This window comes from Cynara cardunculus (genome assembly GCF_001531365.2).
Source record: "Cynara cardunculus var. scolymus isolate 2C chromosome LG 2, CcrdV1, whole genome shotgun sequence".
Classification (NCBI taxonomy): Eukaryota; Viridiplantae; Streptophyta; class Magnoliopsida; order Asterales; family Asteraceae; genus Cynara; species Cynara cardunculus.
Genome location: NC_037529.1, coordinates 65,680,723 through 65,700,187, shown reverse-complemented (window position 1 = coordinate 65,700,187; position 19,465 = coordinate 65,680,723). Strand labels below are relative to the sequence as shown.

The 19,465-nt window shown below is 32.0% G+C and overlaps 1 protein-coding gene across 2 annotated transcripts; it reads left to right on the top strand.

The window, feature by feature from the left end:
• The first annotated feature begins 14,917 nt into the window (after positions 1 to 14,917).
• Positions 14,918 to 19,313, top strand: LOC112507069 (TBC1 domain family member 2B-like). Of its 2 annotated transcripts, XM_025111479.1 has the most exons (8): positions 14,919 to 15,324; positions 15,481 to 15,575; positions 16,364 to 16,480; positions 16,592 to 16,770; positions 16,850 to 16,943; positions 18,408 to 18,485; positions 18,566 to 18,667; positions 18,834 to 19,296. In XM_025111479.1, the coding sequence occupies exons 1-8, from the start codon at positions 15,099 to 15,101 to the stop codon at positions 18,978 to 18,980; spliced, it is 1,038 nt and encodes a 345-aa protein (XP_024967247.1). In that variant the 5' UTR covers positions 14,919 to 15,098; the 3' UTR covers positions 18,981 to 19,296. The 2 variants fall into 2 exon arrangements, with proteins under 2 accessions (XP_024967246.1, XP_024967247.1); XM_025111478.1 differs by having other exon boundaries at positions 14,918 to 15,575; positions 18,834 to 19,313.
• The last annotated feature ends 152 nt before the right edge of the window (positions 19,314 to 19,465 follow it).

The following is a 19,465-nucleotide window of genomic DNA, read 5'->3' as shown; positions in this document are numbered from 1 at the left end:
ATATTTTATTCAAAAATAAAAACATCATCGCTTTCTCAAAATCACATAAAGCCATATTATAACATCGACTGAGATAAAGAATAAAATGAAATATTAAAAACACGATGTATCTCGCTGCATTGCGCGAGTACGCTTCTAGTATATATATATATATATATATATTCTATAAAAATGACAAAACTTCTGTCCTTCAAATACTTTTTCACTATTATCTAGTTTAATAAGCTTAGTTTTTATCATATATAACTATGTATAACACCTCTAAATTTTGAAAATAGCAATTAATCTGAATTTCGGTGAAAACCAGATCAAATTCGCAAAATGAAAGTGTTTACCCGAATGGCATCAAAGTTTACAAAACAATGCAAGGATAAGGTTTTGTATCAGAGAACTAAACACTTCTATCTAATCCTAGTAGTACTAGATTTAAGCCGAGGATTACATCAACCATCAAAGTTGTTATCTTCAAAAGTGTGAACTCTCCAAAAATGCTAGCCCGTTCTTCCTCTAATGGCGCACCATAGCTCTAGATCATTTCCCTTTGAACTCCTCCTGGCTAAGCCCGCTAAAACATGTCATTTAAGAAGAAGTGTTAGGTTATCGTTCAGTGAGCTCAAACCATCTATAGAAATATAGAAAGCACAAAATTTAATCATTTGACAAATATAATGTTTACTTTCTTAAAAATGAGAATAGTGAGAAATGGAGGACTAAAGTCCACTTCAAATCATTGTTTTTTTAATCAATAGGTAGGATATAATTAATACATCTTGCGAAATGGGGGAGACCTGATTCAATCAGATGGCAGAACACTAAGGTGGAGTTTGTTTTTTAAGAGGTGCTGATGTCTGAAGTCTGAATTCACTTCTGATTTTTAAGAGGTGGTGCTGAAGTCTGAAATCTGAATCAATCAGACTGTTTTGTTTTTTGCGTCTGAAATCTGAAGTTTGAAGATGAGAGATCGAGGGTTGATATGGATCGACAGTTGACAGAGTTGAGAGATGAGAGATCGAGACAGAAGAGTTGATCCAGAGAAATCGAGCGTAAAGAGATCGGAGTAGGTAGGCGACGATTTGAAATAAGAGGTAATAAGAGGTTTCTCAACCACTTAAATTTTCAGACTTAATAAGAGCTTTTAAGCTCTTAATTGGAAAAAAAAAACAAACACACTGAATCCTCTTATGTCTGACCAATTCAAACTTAAGAGGACATTAAGAGTTTTTTATTAAAAACAAACAACCCCTAAGTAAGCCACATTAAGATGTTGACGAGTAAATCACTCAAAGCATGGTTACCATAGTGATATTCGACTTAGGGTGTGTTTACTTGTGGCTTAAGGCACTTAATCAATAAATGGGCTTTTCGCACATCCAAAATGGTGTGTATACTGGGGTTTATTCGCACAGAAATGGGCTTATTCGCACAAACCAAAAATAGCCCTTGTCCACATTAAGCCAGAAAAAAGACACTCAGGGGTAAAACACACGCTTATCTATCGATTGCGAGCTTCAAATCGGTAACGATTGCGAGCTTCAAATCGATTGCGAGCTTCAAATCGGTAACTACTTCTTCACTATATCTATCGATTTTGCTTTTTAGAAAGGAACCCTAGTTGAAAACGATTGTGAAATCGATTGCACCTAATATTTTTGTTTGTTTTTGGTTTTGCTTCTCTATTATATCTATCGATTTTGCTTCTCATTGCGCCTGATTTTTAGATATTTTGACAGCCCCTGTGATTCATGTCAAGAACCCTAAATAGGAGAAAAGTTATGTGAAAATGAATGTCAAAGAAATAAACAAAATAGGAGAAGTTCTGTGAAAATGAAATAGGAGAAAAGTTCTGTATTTGTCAAAGAAATGAATGTCCAGAACCCTAAACGTGTAGTACATCATCAGGGGTAAATTGGTCATTTCTGTTATTCAGATTGATGATTCAGATAGAATAGTAAACAACAACATAAATTTATCCAGACAGACAAATTTATCCACACAGGACTTAATAGAAAATTTAGTAAACTGCCCCTTAGGGCAAAGATAAGAACCTCAAAACTTCTTACTTAATTGACCCCCAAGGTTATAGTAACCAACATCAAAGCTCCTCACTTGCCTATAATCAGAGTTCCTAAGGTGAGAACATCGAAACTCCTCCATTTTCCCAGACCAATGACATCAAGAAGAGAACATCAAACCTTCTCTCTTGACATAAATTTGTATAATGCATATGGATCCAATGAACATGTTTGTACATATAACAATGCTACTTGGGTTCATCAAATAACCAACCAAGTGAAATGAGCATCAAATATCAATTCAACCAAAACAACGAAATGGTACATCATAACTCCAATAAGTGTAAATCAAGGTCCTCAACAACGAGAGTTCTTATGATTGGTCAATATTTAGCCCATAGACCAAAATGACGACAAATCTATCAAAAATGTAACTTATATATATATATATATATATATATATATATATATATAAATCATTGAATAAAGCTCCATATTACTTCATAAATGGAAATAAATATTTGAGCTAGCATCAAAGGAAACTTTATTACTTCGTACAACCAAAAAGCTCATAAAAATAGGTAACTAAGACTTTTCCGCAAAACTTATAGTAAAGTGACCTAGAAATCATCCACAGCTCAAATCATTAAGGGATTTCATAAAAGAGTTGTTAGAAACAAGTAAATATAGTATTTGACATGTACAAATCTTTTAAATTAACGAACAACTAGCCTCAAGCTTAATTTCTTAGCTTCAAGATCTTCTAAGAACTCCTTAAATGCAGTAGTTTAGGCTCCCAAACGGATTTAATGAGCAGAGAAGAAGAAGAAAGTAAAATAAATGAACCCTGGGTCAAAAATTGTTCATTTAAGCCGATCAAATCAGTCACCACGGCTTCTCTCGCAGCTAAGTCACAGTGAAAGTCGCTCGTGTCAAAGTTGGTTCGAAACAATGTGTTTGTGCGTAGGGGTGTAAACGAGTCGAGTAATAGGTTATTCGAGCTTGGTTCGAAAAAAATAACATCGGGCTCGATTAACCTTTTCAAAATCGGGCTCGAGCTTGAGCTAGAATGTTTTTTCAATATTTGAACGCGAGCTCAATGCTCGTTTATGAGCTGAACTTTAAAATCGATTAACTCGTTTATTTACGCAAGCTCGATAAATTTTTATATTTTGATTATATAATTTATAAGCATATAGATATATACTTTTGACTCGAAAAAATGTATGATCGAATGGCTTGGGTCAACTCAACTCATAAAGTTTAATCGAGCTTTCGAACGAGTCGAGTAGAATATTGGTGTTATGGAGCTTGACTCGTTAAGTTAAACGAGCTTTATTTTGTGTTGAAGATCGACTCGAGCTTGATAATTCTTAAGCACGAGCTCGAGATAAAAGAGTTTGAGCTTGAGTAGCTAGTTAAAAGCTTGATTCGTTTACACCCCAAGTTGCACAGGTTTGGCGGCAACCTAAGCCGTGCACTAAGCCATGCGGGACACTGTTGGTTCTGTCTGCAATTCTTTAGCCACTTGAATTCTCTTATTTACCAATACTAATAATTCCTTCACCAAAATTTAGGATAATGGGATCAATAACTCGATGTAAATAGCTGTGAGTGACATACCGAAATTGTGGGCGTTACACGATTGTAGAACCTCCAAAAAAAAGCTACTTTCCAGAAAACATATTGTCATTTAATTGTCACATCAACAACATAAGAACTTCAATATAAAACTTTACAACGAAGATTCTTGCAAAAACTCACTTTTCAATTTGAAACAAAATACAAAAACTTGTATACAAACCAGAAGAAACGAAAAATAAAACAAAACTATAATAAATATATTTTATAATAAATAATGTATATTTTTATATTAATTTTAACTTGTATACTTATAGGATTTTTAAAACAAAATAAAAAAGGACGTTGGAGATCCTTGTTTAAACACTTAAATCTCTTGTAATCAAGGGGATAAAAACCTATGTTTTATCGGAAAAACAACCTCAACAAAACGTGTATTGCAAACCACAAGGGTGATGTCTGCTTGGTTTGAGCTTGGCTCCAAAGATTAAAAGTACCCGGAGGTTTCAGGTTCAAATCCAATAAGAAACAAAAATCCCCTTGTGGCCACGAAAGTTCAAATACGATGACTTCGAGCTATCTGCAAAGCAGATAGTCGTCCTGAAATTAATCGACTTACACAACGGATTGAATATCCAAGTTAATAAAAAAAAATATATTGCAGAAATAACAAGTTATCCAACATAACTTGAAGTCGTAGTTAGAAAAAGAAAAGTCGTCACAGAAATAACATCATGTGTCTCGTAAACGTCATTTAAAGCCATTAATATTGACTCTCTCTCCACCATAATTATTAAAATAACACTCCCTCTGCCCCTCTTATTTCTGTTTTTTTAATATTATTTTTTAAATGCAAACATGTTTTTGTTCGTTTAATGACTTACAAATTAAACGAACATGTTTTCTTCGTTTAATGGCTTACAAATTAAGGGATTGTTTGGTAATTGCTGAATGATTTGATACAGAATGATTAAGTGGTCATAATGATTAAAAGACTTTCATGATATAGTACAAAATGAAATATAATTGTTTGGTAATTGTGTACAATGAAATTAGAGATTTTAATAGTTAAGGGAGATCCATGATACAAAATCATTCAGAGGGTTTTTGAACCATTAAGAGACAGACTTTTTTTTTTTGCCAAATAAGATTCACCTCTTAACGGTTCAGAGCTAGGTTACCTCTTAATGAAACTATCAAGAGGTAAACAAACAACCCCTAAGAGAGTGTTTGGTTCAGATGGAGGAATAAAAATAAGAATGAAAATGAGATGAATTTTTGTTCACCTAGTTTAACATGACATGGAAATTTAGACTTCTGAGGAAATAAACCTATTATATTACGTAAAACCAAACAGTTTCTTATATTTTTATTTTCCATTAATTACTCTTTAATACCTCTAACCAAACATCCTCTATACATCATTCATTTGTTCAAACTGATAAAAAAAAATTATATTCCAAGATTTTAAATAACTTTTAATTGATGTCAAACATTATTTATAAAAATTATATACCATATTTAATTTCCTTTTTTTTTCTTAAAAATAGTAAGTTTAAGGAAAAGTGCAACCAATATTTATGGGTTTTTATAATTAAAAAACGATGTTATATAAAAAAACTTATAATAATTAAATATATGAAATTAAAATGCAACAACTAATATATAAATCTAGGGCAACGGGGAAGTATTTAAGATTAAGGGCAGGAAAAACAATTACCCTTTAAATACCCATATTCTCATGAAATAGTCATCATCTTCTTCAACTCTCACACGCTCTCTCTCTCTCTCTCTCTCTCTCTCTCTAACAATATATATATATATATATATATACACATACATATATGCATATGTATCTGTATATGTGCAGACACATTCATGTGTAGTTCGACTCCAACCCCATGAAGAGAAAGAAGAAATTTCATCATCATCAGAAGATGGCCTGCTACTTCTGCTTCTAGTTTCTCGACACTACTCCACAAGTCTTCAAGTTTCCATCTACTTTTCAACTTCAAATCAAAAACGAACATTCACACCCATCAACGCCAATATCCTTCACTGTTTGAATTCATGATCGATATCTCCGGCGAAGAAGAGTTTAAGTTTTTTTCTTTACCGGCGTACATGGGAAAGCCAGGCATTGTTTCATCTTACTCCTTCATTAATTGATTGTTCCGTCGTCTTTCCTTTTTCCTACTTTAATATATCATGAATCTAATGAAATAAAGATTTGGCTGGTTTTCCAGGTTGATTACTTTCTGTATATATATCCATGCATCTCCTTCATCCGTATGCATCAAAGATTGTACAGTATGCATTATGAATATCGTTTGTATGCATTATATGCATCAAAGATTGTACATTATGCATTATGAATATCGTTTAATTCATTTAAAAGCTTTTTAGTTAATTAATTAATGTAGTTGAGGGTATTAATTAATTAAAAGCATTAAGCAACAAATAATACGCCAAACACACCACATGTACCCCAACATTACTGCCAAATAAAACAACATATAAATGGTTGGTAGCATGTAGGTGTACCATTTATATATTGCATTTTCTGCAATCCAAATCATTCTTGTGATTATCCTTTTCCCTCTTTTCATTTTATTTATATGTTTCTTTAATTATTTTATGTAATTCGGCCATTTTCATTATTATTTATGGTAAAATTGATTACTGCAACCCAATTCGTCACAGACGACGAAACCCGACTTAAAAAACACCTATATGAAAATATATTTTTTGGTTCATTAAACAAAGTCATCTCGTCTTTTGTAAACTGAATTGTACGAAAAATGTATTTGCATCACTGTTTTCTCTATATCAATCTCGATGATGTAATAAAAACTATAAATATTTTAAACCATTTATTTTGTGTATTATTAAGATGAATAATTTTTAAATAATAAAAAATATTTTTTATTATTAGTATCACTTATTTTAATCATAAATAACTATCGTCGACGATATTTATCTGCATAAAACATGAATAACTAACTTCTAAAACTTCAAGATTTAATTTTTATGATTGAGATTAAAAAGAGAATCTTGAAAACAAACCATAACAACCCATCTAAATCGTTAGAATCACTTAATTCAATGAATATGGTTAAAAATTAGAGCAAAATAAATACAAAAAAAAAAACAATTATTTTATCATTGATAAATTGACATCCATTTTTTGAAATAGTTTACCATTTGTTTTTTTTTCGTGATTAATTCTTCAAGTTCTTTTTCAAGGTTTTTGAAGAACACTGGAAAATAAAATTACTGAATAAAATATGATTACAGTCACATTTAAAAGAATATTATATTACCCTTATAATTTTTTCATTCAAAAAAGAAACAAATTATACTAAAAATCAGTCACTTTATTATCTTTAATTTTACATATATATATTTTAATATATTTTTCTATTTGTTTTTCCATGATCCTTCGATACATTTGTATTTGTTTTAATATATATCATAATTAATTAATCATATTTATCTTCCATAAATATTCTAATCATAATAAATTAACTTTTATCATCGTCATAAATATCTCAATTTATTGGGTTGCATTGATTGTACAAATACAACAGGTTGTATTTGAAACAAATTTTTTTTCTCTCTCTCTCTCTCTCTATATATATATATATATATATATTATATTTTAAATACAATCATGTTCATTTGTGCAACCAATGCAACCCAATTAATTGAGATATTTATGGAAAATAACTAGAGTTCATTAATTATGACCAATACTTTATATTAAAAACAATTAATTTTTTTATTAAATCATATATTTATTAAATTAAATGAACAATTAAAATTGAATTATATTAATTATATTAATTGTATAAATATAAAATATTATATAATAATCCACCTCTATATATATATATATATATATATATATATACTTGTAGTTTATATGGAAGATTTGTTTGGATTATAAAATAGGGTTGTTTACGAAAGATGAGGTATGGTTTGACTTTTGGTGTTGGCACGTGGCATGAGAAGCAAAGAGGCCGGCTGGGGTCATGGGTTTGGTTTTTTTCAACCAACAAAACACTCTTCAAAAATATGCGCCTGACATTTCGCCCGAGGTTTTAACATCCACAAACAAAACAAATGAATTAGTTTTACTTGTTTTGGGTGGCCTTTGATTATTTCTAAACTAGAGGGGCCTACTTTGTCCATCGTTAAAATTTTGAATTTTCATTTTTATATATTATCTCAATTTTATTTTATAAAATGTATATTTTAATACCTTTTTTTAATACTGACTTAAAGTTTATATTAATTGCATGTTTTTTTTATAAATGTGTTATCATAAGTTGATAAAACGTCTTTAACGTTTGGATAAGTTTGGTTACAATAGTTTTTGAAATAAACTTTATAAGTTTTTTATGTCTTTATTGTAATACACTTATATATATATAAGACGTACACTTGTTTGGTATTATAAGTTATAATTCTATAAAACAATTTATTATAATGTTAAGATACATTTTTTTATTAACTTGGATATCGAACCCGATATACAAGCCGACTAATCCCAGGGCGACAACCTGCTTTGCAGATAGTCCTGAGTCACCGCATTTGAACCTCCGTGGTCACAAGGGGATTTTTATTCCTCATTGGATTTGAACCTGTGATCTCCTGGTACTTTTGACCTTCGGAGCCAAACTCAAACCAATTAAGCACCATTCTTCTATTTTGTAGTAGTATTTTTATTCATCTTTCTTCGTAAAAGAAAACTCCTTATTCTCATCATTTGAGAGGAACAAGTGCAAATAAAGGGCGATATCACAAAGTAAACAAGTTGCATCGACTTTGAACTGAGTGTCGTGATTTGAGTAAGTTTCGATGTTACATGTTGTAAGATTGTAGTTCTTTCTGTAATTAAAATAAATTAAGGGGTTGTTTAACAAATGCTTACATGGTAAGCATTTATCTTAGTGAATGGATGTAGTAAGGAACAATAATTTTACATGGTAAGAGGCATTAACAATAATCGAGAAAATATTCTGATAAGTGAAGGAAGACTCTTACCCAATTAGTAGATTATCATGTATGAGTCAACAATCAATTTTGATGATCAAGAATAATAAGCTGAGTGAAGATGACGATTCTTATTGGTAAATACTTAGGTCTTGATTGTTTTTTAATTTTTCAGCTCTTAATTATCACTTATATCTGATTCGTTCAGATATTTTGTAATTCAGACTGTTTGTTTTTTATTATTTTTAGAGTCTCTTATCACTTAATAAAGTCTGAATAAATAAAAGGTAAACTAATATCTTCATTCCTCTGATTTACCGTCTTCTTTGATTCTTTTTTATTATTGCTTCTTTATCCACCAGAAACGCCACCGTTCTTTCATCACCCATGTAAAATGCATGCCCCCATCTTCTCTCTCCCTAGATCTCTCTATGTATATATATATATGTGTGTGTGTATATATATATATATATATATAATTTCTGTACGTATAAGTTAGTTTAGAAGATTAATGTGAAACAATAACTTCTATCAACGATCTATCCTCTATCAAAAGTATCGATCTTTCCACAAACAAACTTACCGGCGGCATTCCTGATAGCATCGGAAGTCTGAAAGGTATCCAAAAGGTTCTTATTTTGTTTCATCCTTTAAGCAATTGTTGAGATGAATTTGGGCAATGGAAATTTAATGAAAGTCAAGAGAAGTTTGTAAAATGTATGCACTTGATTTTACAAAAACAAACTATTGATTCAGATTTCAGACTTCAGACGTTTGTCAGTTTACAAAAACAAGCAGTTTTATTGATTTAATTAGATTTCAAACTTTAATACCACCTCTTATTAATAAAAAATGAAGACTTCAAACTTCAACATCTTTTAAAAATAAATATCACCTTAACTTATAAATATACTGCCTAGTTGAAAATTTGGACATAAACAAAGACCCATAGGTCATAATCAAGCAAGAAAATTTATGTCAAATGAAATATAAATATGGAACCATATTTTGCCAAAATGATACAAAGAATAAGATTTATTAAGGGTTGTTTGTTTACTTCTTAATAGTTTTATTAAGAGGCATCATCTGATTCACTAAAAGCTGAATCTTGTTTGGCAAAAAAAAATATCTCTTAATAATTCTAAAACTTTCTGAATGATTTTGTATCTTGCGCCTCCTTGAACCATCAAGCGCCCTAATTTCATTATGAACAATCACCAAAAAACCATATTTTATTTTGCACTATATCATAATATACATTTAATCATTTTGATCATTTAATCATCTTATACCAAACCATTCAGCAACTATAAAACAATCCCTTCGTCTTAAATCATCTCCAAATGCATTCCAAAATTGACACTTTAATTGTAGTATTTTATATTATTATTTTTAGTTGAGAAGGACCAAAAATCTTACCTGGTAAGAGCGAAGGTAACTACCGAGAGTCTTACCGGTAAGTGGTCACAACAACTCTTACCATGGTTAGCGCTTACCAGGTAAATTGTTACATACATTCTGTTTTGATGGACTAAAACCTTACCCAATAAGTAAATGAGTTTGTGGTTTTTCTAAAACATATTTTGAACAAAACGTCGTAAATAAATTCAAGTAACATATGACAAATAATTACATCTTCAAACCTCATGCATGTAAAACATGGATGTTATGAGATCTCAACGTCAAGTACGTCATGGGCTAACCATTATAGTGATAATATCATATTACCAGGTACAGGAGTACTACACTCGTGATATATGTGTTGGTTTACCTCCATCATCGTTCATTGTGAAGGTACGTACTTTAAAACATGCATTGCTTCATACGCCATTGCAGTTTCCTACCATTGATACCAACGTCCATGACCCACAAGCATAGACGGACCTATAGTGGTGCATACGATGGTACGTGTCACCGTACTATTCTTTTGTGAAAGGTGCAATCGTATTAATATGTTGTGTACCATCGTATGTATCTGAAACTACAATGAAAACAAGTTTTATTTGATAGAGTTGGTTTGTAAGGTTTTTATTCCACCCCAGACCCAAAGTTTGAATCGTGTTAGTGTCATTTTCTTAGTCAAATGGTGTCACCGTTTGAAATTTTTAATCTATAGTTTTTCCTTATAGTCAAATGGTGTCATCGTTTGAAATGAATTCTGGGTCCGTCCCTGCCCACAAGTCTATAAAATATTTTCGACATTTCAAATCGAATGCTCATACTTTATATCCACATCATGTTTGAATAATTAAACGCACATAAAACATTTATCTTGACCATGCAAGTTGTACAATGTATATTTGCATATGCATTATTGTTACTCGCCAAAAGCCGAGTAATATTAAAACATAGACAGTACTTCGAAAATAACAGTTAACAGCAATGGGGGAGACCCATATCCATTAAGAGTGACAGGAATACAAAATTATGTCACTCGAACAACGTTGTCGCACGACACTTCACGACTTAAAGCCCAAATGTCCATATGACTTTTTAACAAGTTTTACCTCAAGAGCCGGTTGAACTTAGTGTCTACTCTCACAAGTAACACCTCAAGGCCCGACACACTTAGTATCTACCTCCAAGGTAACACCTCAAGCGGCGGAGATCCTAGTGCATGTATCCAAGGTAGCACCTCCAGGCTCAACCCTCCTAGTGCCTACTTGAAAAATTCAAAGTCAGGAAACGAGGGTCCTGGAGTCCAACCTCACAATAATCACACAACCACCAACAAAATATTAACTCGCATGATGCATTACAGTCTAAACTACATGACCCCAAATGAATGACCCACACACTCAAAAATATGTAGTTTACAAATAAATATGTTATAAAGGCATATAGCTCTGAAAGCTCAACTTAGAGCAATTCAAAAGGTCACATCAACATCAAGCGTAAACACTGAACATTGTTGGAACAATCTCTAACGATAGAGTCACGGTTGCCTCCCAACCTTAGGTGACTCATACTAATTCGAGGTAACTTACGACCTCAACGACTCAATTCTACAATTAATTCCCCAAAAATGGAATTATTTCTAAATTTTCTAACAACCCTTATCAAACTGAATGCGTTCTCACTTGCATTCAACCCTTTGTTGTTTTTTGTAAGAGTCGATTCGGTGATAAGCAGTCGTACTCCTTTTGAAGCAGAGTACTAAATACCATGACGAATTTACTTGATGGTAAGGGAGTTCTGCATAAGCGTTCTTGAATAGCTCATCCGTTGTCATTATTACAACGACACATGAACCCTGACTTAATCAAAGCCTTTTTAATAGAATGATTATCGATTAAGGTCTATTATAACATTTCAACTAAGTTTCTTCAATAATCATTACTAGAAAAGATTCATCGCTCTTTACTTGACGAAATTCATAACAACTAGATTGGTCGGTTCCACAGAATTCTAAACTCGAATTTCAATCTCTCACAAAGCACACAACCAAAAGGGCTTCCAAAATTGCTGAAACAGAAAGATCACAAATAAAATAATCGGAAAGTCCCATGAGTATAATATTTTAGAATCCAAAGGCGTGTTGGCTTTTCAAGCTGAAACTTTCGAATTACAATACTATCACTAGTCCGACTATCCGACACTTCCACTCTCAACGGCTCTCTAAGTCCTTAATTACAACACCTCTTCACGAAAAGGGGTTTAAACCCATGGTTCTAATGATTTCAAGGTTTTTCAAATATACAACTCAACAGATATACCAATTTACTGTTTATAAGATTTACCGAATATAAAATCTTTGTAACAACTTTACACACGGATATTTTTTCTATCAACTCTCACGAATTTATAACATTTTTATAACTCTTAATTATTTAATTACCGCCCTCTACAAAGTACAAATACATGCAATTTAACCCAAATGTAAATAATATAGGTGTTTTAGCACAATAATTTGTAGTGAAAATAATTCTGGGCCATTTGGATTGTGGGCTTTGATCCAATAATGCTATTATAGTATTATCAGTTATGAGCTATTTGGATGTAGTAGAGATGGCCAAAAACCGGTCCCGGGCCGGGTCGGGCCGGTCCCAACCTTTCTCATAATCGGTCGTAACCGGTCTCGGTCCCAGTCCCGGTCGAAAATGATAGGACCGGTCAAGGTACTTCTTAATCGGTTATGGGCCGCCGGTCCCGGTCCCGGGCCCAACCGGTCCTTTCATTAAAAAATAAGTTTTTCTTTTTGGATTTTTTAATGATATATATTTTTAATAAATTATAAAATTTACAATTGTGTCACTCAAATACACTTTAAAAATGCGTTTTAATATAATTAAAATTACATTTTCTTATAAAAATATATTATAAAATTATTTAAAAATACATTTATTTATAAAATTATTTAAAAATACATTTATTTATAAAATTATTTGAATTTTCGGACCGGTCCATAGTCGGTCTCATAACCGGTCCCGGTCCCACGAAACTACTAAAAACTTCAACTGGTCCCCGTTTTCGGTCCCATAACCGGTCCCGAGCCGGTCCTTTGTCAGTCTCGGTCCCGGCGGTCCCGGGCCGATTTGGCCATCTCTAATTAGTAGTGATGACTAAATCGGCTCAATCCGGCCTAGCTCAGGACCGTCGAAGATTAGTTGCTTTTTCTTTCTTTTTTAATAAAAATAAAAGTAATGATTTCCTTTTATTTAAAAAAATGATAAAATAAAAAAGTTGCATATTTTGTCATCATTAAAGCTTGAACTTTATAATTATCAACTTTTTAGACTCTCTATATATTGCAAGTGAGGAGGGTGTATGAGTTTATTTGTTGTATATAAATATTATATATATTTCAAAAATTCAAAACGTATTATTTACGTTAGCAACTATCTTTAATATTTTTGTTGCAAATTGAATTCATACTTGACTTTTAAGTGATGAATGTCTAAAAAAACGTGGTTGGTGAATCCAATATTTTGGTATTCAACCCATCGAATTTATGCTATTATTTTCTATTTTTATCATAATAAATATTTAAAAAAATAATAATAAAAATGTAAAAGAATTGAATAGCATGATGCACCCCCATCAAGTAGTCATTTTTTCGAATGGAAGATTACCCACTTTGAGTGCTGAACAAGTGTACATCTCCAAAACTCACATGTCAATCGTATTTTTTAAGTCATATGATTGCAAAAATCAAAACAATTATTAATGGATCTGAATTGATAAGCTATTATCTGTTTCATTTATTAATTTTTTAAATTGTACAAATTACTATATATTTATATATATAAAGTCTTAAAAACAACTCATAATACATTAAGTACTACTGCTTTATGCATTCAGTCTTAAAATCTTTTAATCTACAATTAAAATAACATATAGTATAAGTTACCAATACACGTTATTACTTATTCTTTTCATGTTCCCAAGATACTTTTGATACATTTCATTCATGCATTCACCCTTTCATACCTCTATGTCTTCTCTCCATCCCCCAATGTGAGATTCAAACTAAGTTCTCTCATTCATCTCCCAGTCAATTGCTCTAGAACTCTCGGTCTCATTCTCGATATCTTGATTCTTTGCTCTTGGTGTAAATCGAATACATTTGTGGAGTCGTTTAAATATGTTGAATTTTAAATATATTGGATTTTGAACTTTCATACAATTTTTTTTATCGATAAACTATAATTTGAATCATAACTTTCATTTATTCAAATTATATTAATATGTAAAGACCAAGTGTAATTTATATCATCGTTAAATCTTTTCTAATAAAACCGTTAAAACTTTAAAATCGTTAAAATTTATGGCTCTCATAGAATTGTCCGGATAAACAACTAGTATACTTGAAAATGAGGAAACAAAAGAAGAGATTTTTAGGGTTAAAAGAAAAGGAAATATATGTTCTAATATTTGCTGATTAATTGCATGTTCTGATTCAGACCACCAAAATTTAAACGTTTATTACCCCCAAAAATATAGGGATATTTTCCCCATTCGTCTATTTTCTCCTTCAAACTTCCTCACGAGATTCCCCTTAATCAGGCTAAGTATTTGTCTTTCTCTATCTTCATAGTTTCAAGCTATTCTTTATTTGCAAACAAAAACAAGAAGATCAAGAATCGATTTCTAGTCGCAAAACACTTTTGTTTGCCAGTTTATTTGATTCAATTCGGGGGGTTTTTCTTTATTTTGTGTTTACGTTTGCCATTTTCTGATCTTTAATTCTTTATGGGGTTTTTGTTATTTGAGAATTGAGATGCAAGTTTCCCAAACACCCATTTGGAAAGATATTGTGAAATTTAGATCTTTTAATCATCAGCCGATGTGAGCTTTTTAAATCTTCTCTCATTATATCAAGAACCCAATTCGCCCTCATTCTTGAAAGGGCATACGGATTTCAGTTTCTTTTCCTTCTGTTTCATTGATTTATCAAGATTCGCAAATTTCAATGTTTTGTTCCATATTTAAAAAGTTTACTGAAAGACCCATCTTTTCTTTGTCTTGATTGTAAGATTATTGTGGTGTTTACCCACAAAAAAGAGGATGTATGGAACTCAAAGCAAGAGGGATTTGTCCTTTGAAATCCAATCGCAAATGACCATTTTGAGACCAAGCATTCATGCAAGAAGGGCAAATATAGTTGTAAAGTTTCAAGATCTTTATGGGTTTACCGTGGAAGGCAATGTTGATGACGTGAACATATTGAATGAAGTAAGAGAGAAGGTGAGGCAACAGGGTAAGGTTTGGTGGTCACTTGAAGCTAACAAAGGTGCAAATTGGTATCTCCAAACCTATGTATCTTCAGCCCTTAAATCATCCCTCAAGTTTTCAGTTTTAGTGAATGCCATAACCCTCAAGAGGCTAATTAGGAAAGGGATCCCTCCAGTTTTGAGGCCTAAAGTTTGGTTTTCTTTATCTGGGGCAGCTAAGAAGAAATCAACTGTGCCTGATAGCTATTATAGGGATCTGACAATAGCTGTTGAGGGCAAGGTCACCCCTGCCACCAAGCAGATAGATCATGTGAGTTTTTTTTTTTTTCAGTTCTTTCTCATCTTATATCACATTCAAATTTTATTTTAATTGTATGGTTTAATTGTGGGTTATGAACTATAAATTGCTTTGGGTGTAAAGATTAGGCTCAAGTTTTGGTAAGATTAGTTTTGTTAATTGAAGTTTATGTATGAGGGATAGGTGATAATTCTGTGCCAATCTTGATGGGAGTTTACTTGGTATATTTGATAAGTTTCAGATTTGTTGATCTAGCAGATTATAGTTTGTTACTAACAAGATTTCTGCTAATAGATGCCACTTCTCGCCTTTCTGGGCTCTGGAAGATTATAGTTTGTAACTAACAAGATTTCAGTGCTAATAAAGATCAATTCTCTGATCTTAAAGCCTTTTCTGGGCTCTGGCAGTCTTTTCCTAAAGTTAAGATCTTTTGCTTTGCCCACCGAAAACTCTGTGATAATCTTGATGGGACTTGGGACTAAGATCGATTGTTGTGCCATTCTTAATGGGAGTTTCTTGATATATTTGGTAAAGTTAGATCTTTTGCTTTTGCCCACCAAAAACTCTTTGATAAGTTTCGGATTTGTTGATCAAGCAGATTATAGTTTGTAACTAACAAGATTTCAATGCTAATACAAATTTCTGTACGGTTGTTTTAGATGTTACACTCTTTGTGTGATTTAGATTTTTCTTCATTTAGATCCAACATTTTTCTGTTAGTACGAAAATATAGGATCTATACCTCACTATTTCTAAAATCTGGTTGGATTTACGCTCTATTTGGATATGCATTTATGCAGGATCTGCCACGAACTTTTCCTGGTCATCCATGGTTGGACACACCGGATGGTCATGCTGCTCTGAGACGTGTTCTTGTAGTGTACTCTTTTCGTGATTCTGATGTTGGTTATTGTCAGGTAGGTACTTCTTTCTGTTAAACATCCTTTCTTAATTCTAAATGCAACTTTTTTTTTTTGTGATTGTTTTGAATTATAATTGCTCGCAATGATGAATACGCATTTGTTCAGGGTTTAAATTACGTTGCAGCATTGTTGTTGCTTGTGATGAAAACAGAAGAAGAGGCTTTTTGGATGTTGGCAGTTTTGTTGGAAAATGTATTAGTTAACGATTGCTACACAAACAACCTATCAGGGTGCCATGTTGAACAACGGGTTTTCAAAGGTTTGCTGGCTAAAGAATGTCCGAGGTATTTCTTGATCATGTTCTTTGATTTGTATATGTTTAACAAGTGACGGCTTTTTAATCTTTGTAAACAAAATGTGCAGGGTATCTGCCCATTTAGAAGCTTTAGAGTTTGATGTCTCGCTTGTTGCCACCGAGTGGTTTCTTTGCCTCTTTTCCAAGAGCCTGCCTTCAGAGGTTAGATCACACCCCACTTTCCGTTACAACAAAATCGGCTTTATATGCCAAAGATGCTAAATGTCCTAATACACTGCTCTGTAGGACTAAATAATTGTGGGTCATGTATAAGTGTGTGACTATAGGATGTTAGGGCGTATTTGGGAATCTGAGCAACTTTTTAGGATACTTTTGAACTAAAGTGTCCTATTAGCTTTTCTTATAGGTTACTTTTGAGAAATGTTCTGTAAACACATATTTTTATAGGATACTTGTCATACAAAAAGAAAATGTTAGGACATAATAGAATTTTGGACGTATTTGGGCATCTTAACAAGTTTTTAAGGACATTTTTGAAATAAAGTATCATATTAATTTTTTTATTAGATACTTCCGAAAAATGTCATGAACTCAGTTTTTTATAGGACGCTTGTTCAAAAAGACGTATTGAACATTTTATTTGAATGTTGTCCTAAAAACTTGTTAGGACACTCAAAAGAGTTCTATCAGTTTATTATGACACATTTATATAGAGCACACTATTGTTTGGTCCAATAAAACTTAAAACCTATAAAATATTTAGACATATTTCATGTCCTATAAAGACGTTTTTGTTGTAGTGATCTCTGTGTGTGTGTGTATATATATGTATGCAAGAAGGAGAGAAGTTTCAGTATCATATATGATTACAAGCATGATACACAAGCTTAATCATATATGATTAAACACATGTTGCAATGACAAAACATAGATGCTTAATCATATCTATACTATATTATAAAGCATTTGACAAAAACTCTTAAAAACTATTTTTTATGCATAAAATACTGCTTATAGATGCATATTACTTAAAATTCAAATATACAAGTAAATTGTGTGTAAGTACAATTTATTAAAGTTTCATGTTTGAATTCGTGTAACTAACTGCAAATAAACATAATCAAATTGAGGATAAACATCTCATTTTAAATATAAAAAATCTAAAATATAATTAAAATAATTATTGAGTTCTAAAAAATACTTAATTATTTGCTTTATAAAAAATTATGTTATTAAATCAAAAATAAATCACTTCGTTATTAAACCTACATTAAATTACAAATAAAATATTAATTAAAGAAATTACACAAAAAACCAAAACTTTAAATAGTAAATTTGATACTAATATCGATATATATTTTCTTTTTCAAAATTTTATGATATATTTAAATTTATATTTTATTCAAAAATCAAACATTGTTGTTTTCTAAAAACCACTAAAAACCGTATTATATCGACATAGATAAATAATAAATGAAACATTAAAATCAAGATATATCTCACTATATTATGCGAGTATCCTTCTAGTATGATTAAACACACCCAAAAGAGTATAATCATATATGATATTGAAACTTCTCGCTTTCTCGCAAAATGTTTAACTTCTCGCATGATCCTTTCTCTATGTATGTATCTAGTAGCTTGATATATGCAAAACTTGTTCAGACGACCATGCGAGTGTGGGATGTGCTATTTTACGAAGGAGCAAAGGTTTTGTTTAATGTGGCTCTCGCGATGTTCAAGGTGATTATTCGTTGTTTATTTCTTTTGTTGCTTTTAAAGACGTTCGCAGTTAGACGTTATCACAAGTATCGCATTTGCAGATGAAGGAATTAGAGTTGCTCACAATGCACCATATCGGGGATGTACTCAACATCATACATAATACAACCCATCATCTATTCGATCCTGATGAGTTACTAACGGTATGAATCATTAAACAATATCCAAGATTTCAAGATTCGTGAACACAAAATCGTTTCTATAGGAAGCCAAATATATCTGAATGTTCTAATAAGCTGCTTTATAGGACTCAAGTTTATGAACACTTTCATGCTTTTGAGAAATACTTAGCAAACGTTTGTGTAGCAGGTTGCGTTTGATAAGATCAGCTTCATGACTACAACGAATATATCAAGGCAAAGGAAGAAGCAAGAACCAGCGGTGATGGCTGAACTTGGGCAGAGGTTGAGACGGCTAAATACGACTAATATGGATGTCAACACCCGACTTCCGTGATCCAGGTCATAAACTGTGATCTACGTGAAGATATCATATGATTGATAATGGGCCAATGTCATTCGTCGAGATGCTTGAGGAATTGGTTCGCTGTTTTAGGCGCAAAATATGTAAATTCTGAAGGACTTGAGGGTGTTGCCCGATTGATCTCCGTTTGATTTATGTTGTTCGAGCAACAACTATCCGTGGTTCACTGGCTCTAGCATATGTAAACCTATCGTATTCTTTTTAAAATTCGAAACCAGATATCGGTATTGACTTTTTAAGGTCAAACAAATGGGTTCCTTGCTGTGGTTATGAGTAAATGGAATGGAAACTCTGCTCATTGTTTAATCATAGTACACTAGTAGAGAAGTAGAGATACCGAGACCTGGAAATAAGCCCGAAAGAGAAGCAGGTCGGGCCAATTGTCAGTAGGTCGGGTCGGTCATGGAACCGGTTGGGCCACCCTAAACATCACTTCGACTAAGATACCGACAAGTAAA

Bases quoted from the DNA above. Each gene is read 5' to 3' on its own strand.
- LOC112507069 (XM_025111478.1), top strand. From the start codon at position 15,099: ATGTATGGAACTCAAAGCAAGAGGGATTTGTCCTTTGAAATCCAATCG. The intron at 16,481-16,591 runs GTAGGTACTTCT...GCATTTGTTCAG, and splicing joins CTGATGTTGGTTATTGTCAG to GGTTTAAATTACGTTGCAGC. The intron at 16,944-18,407 runs GTTAGATCACAC...AAACTTGTTCAG, and splicing joins CCAAGAGCCTGCCTTCAGAG to ACGACCATGCGAGTGTGGGA.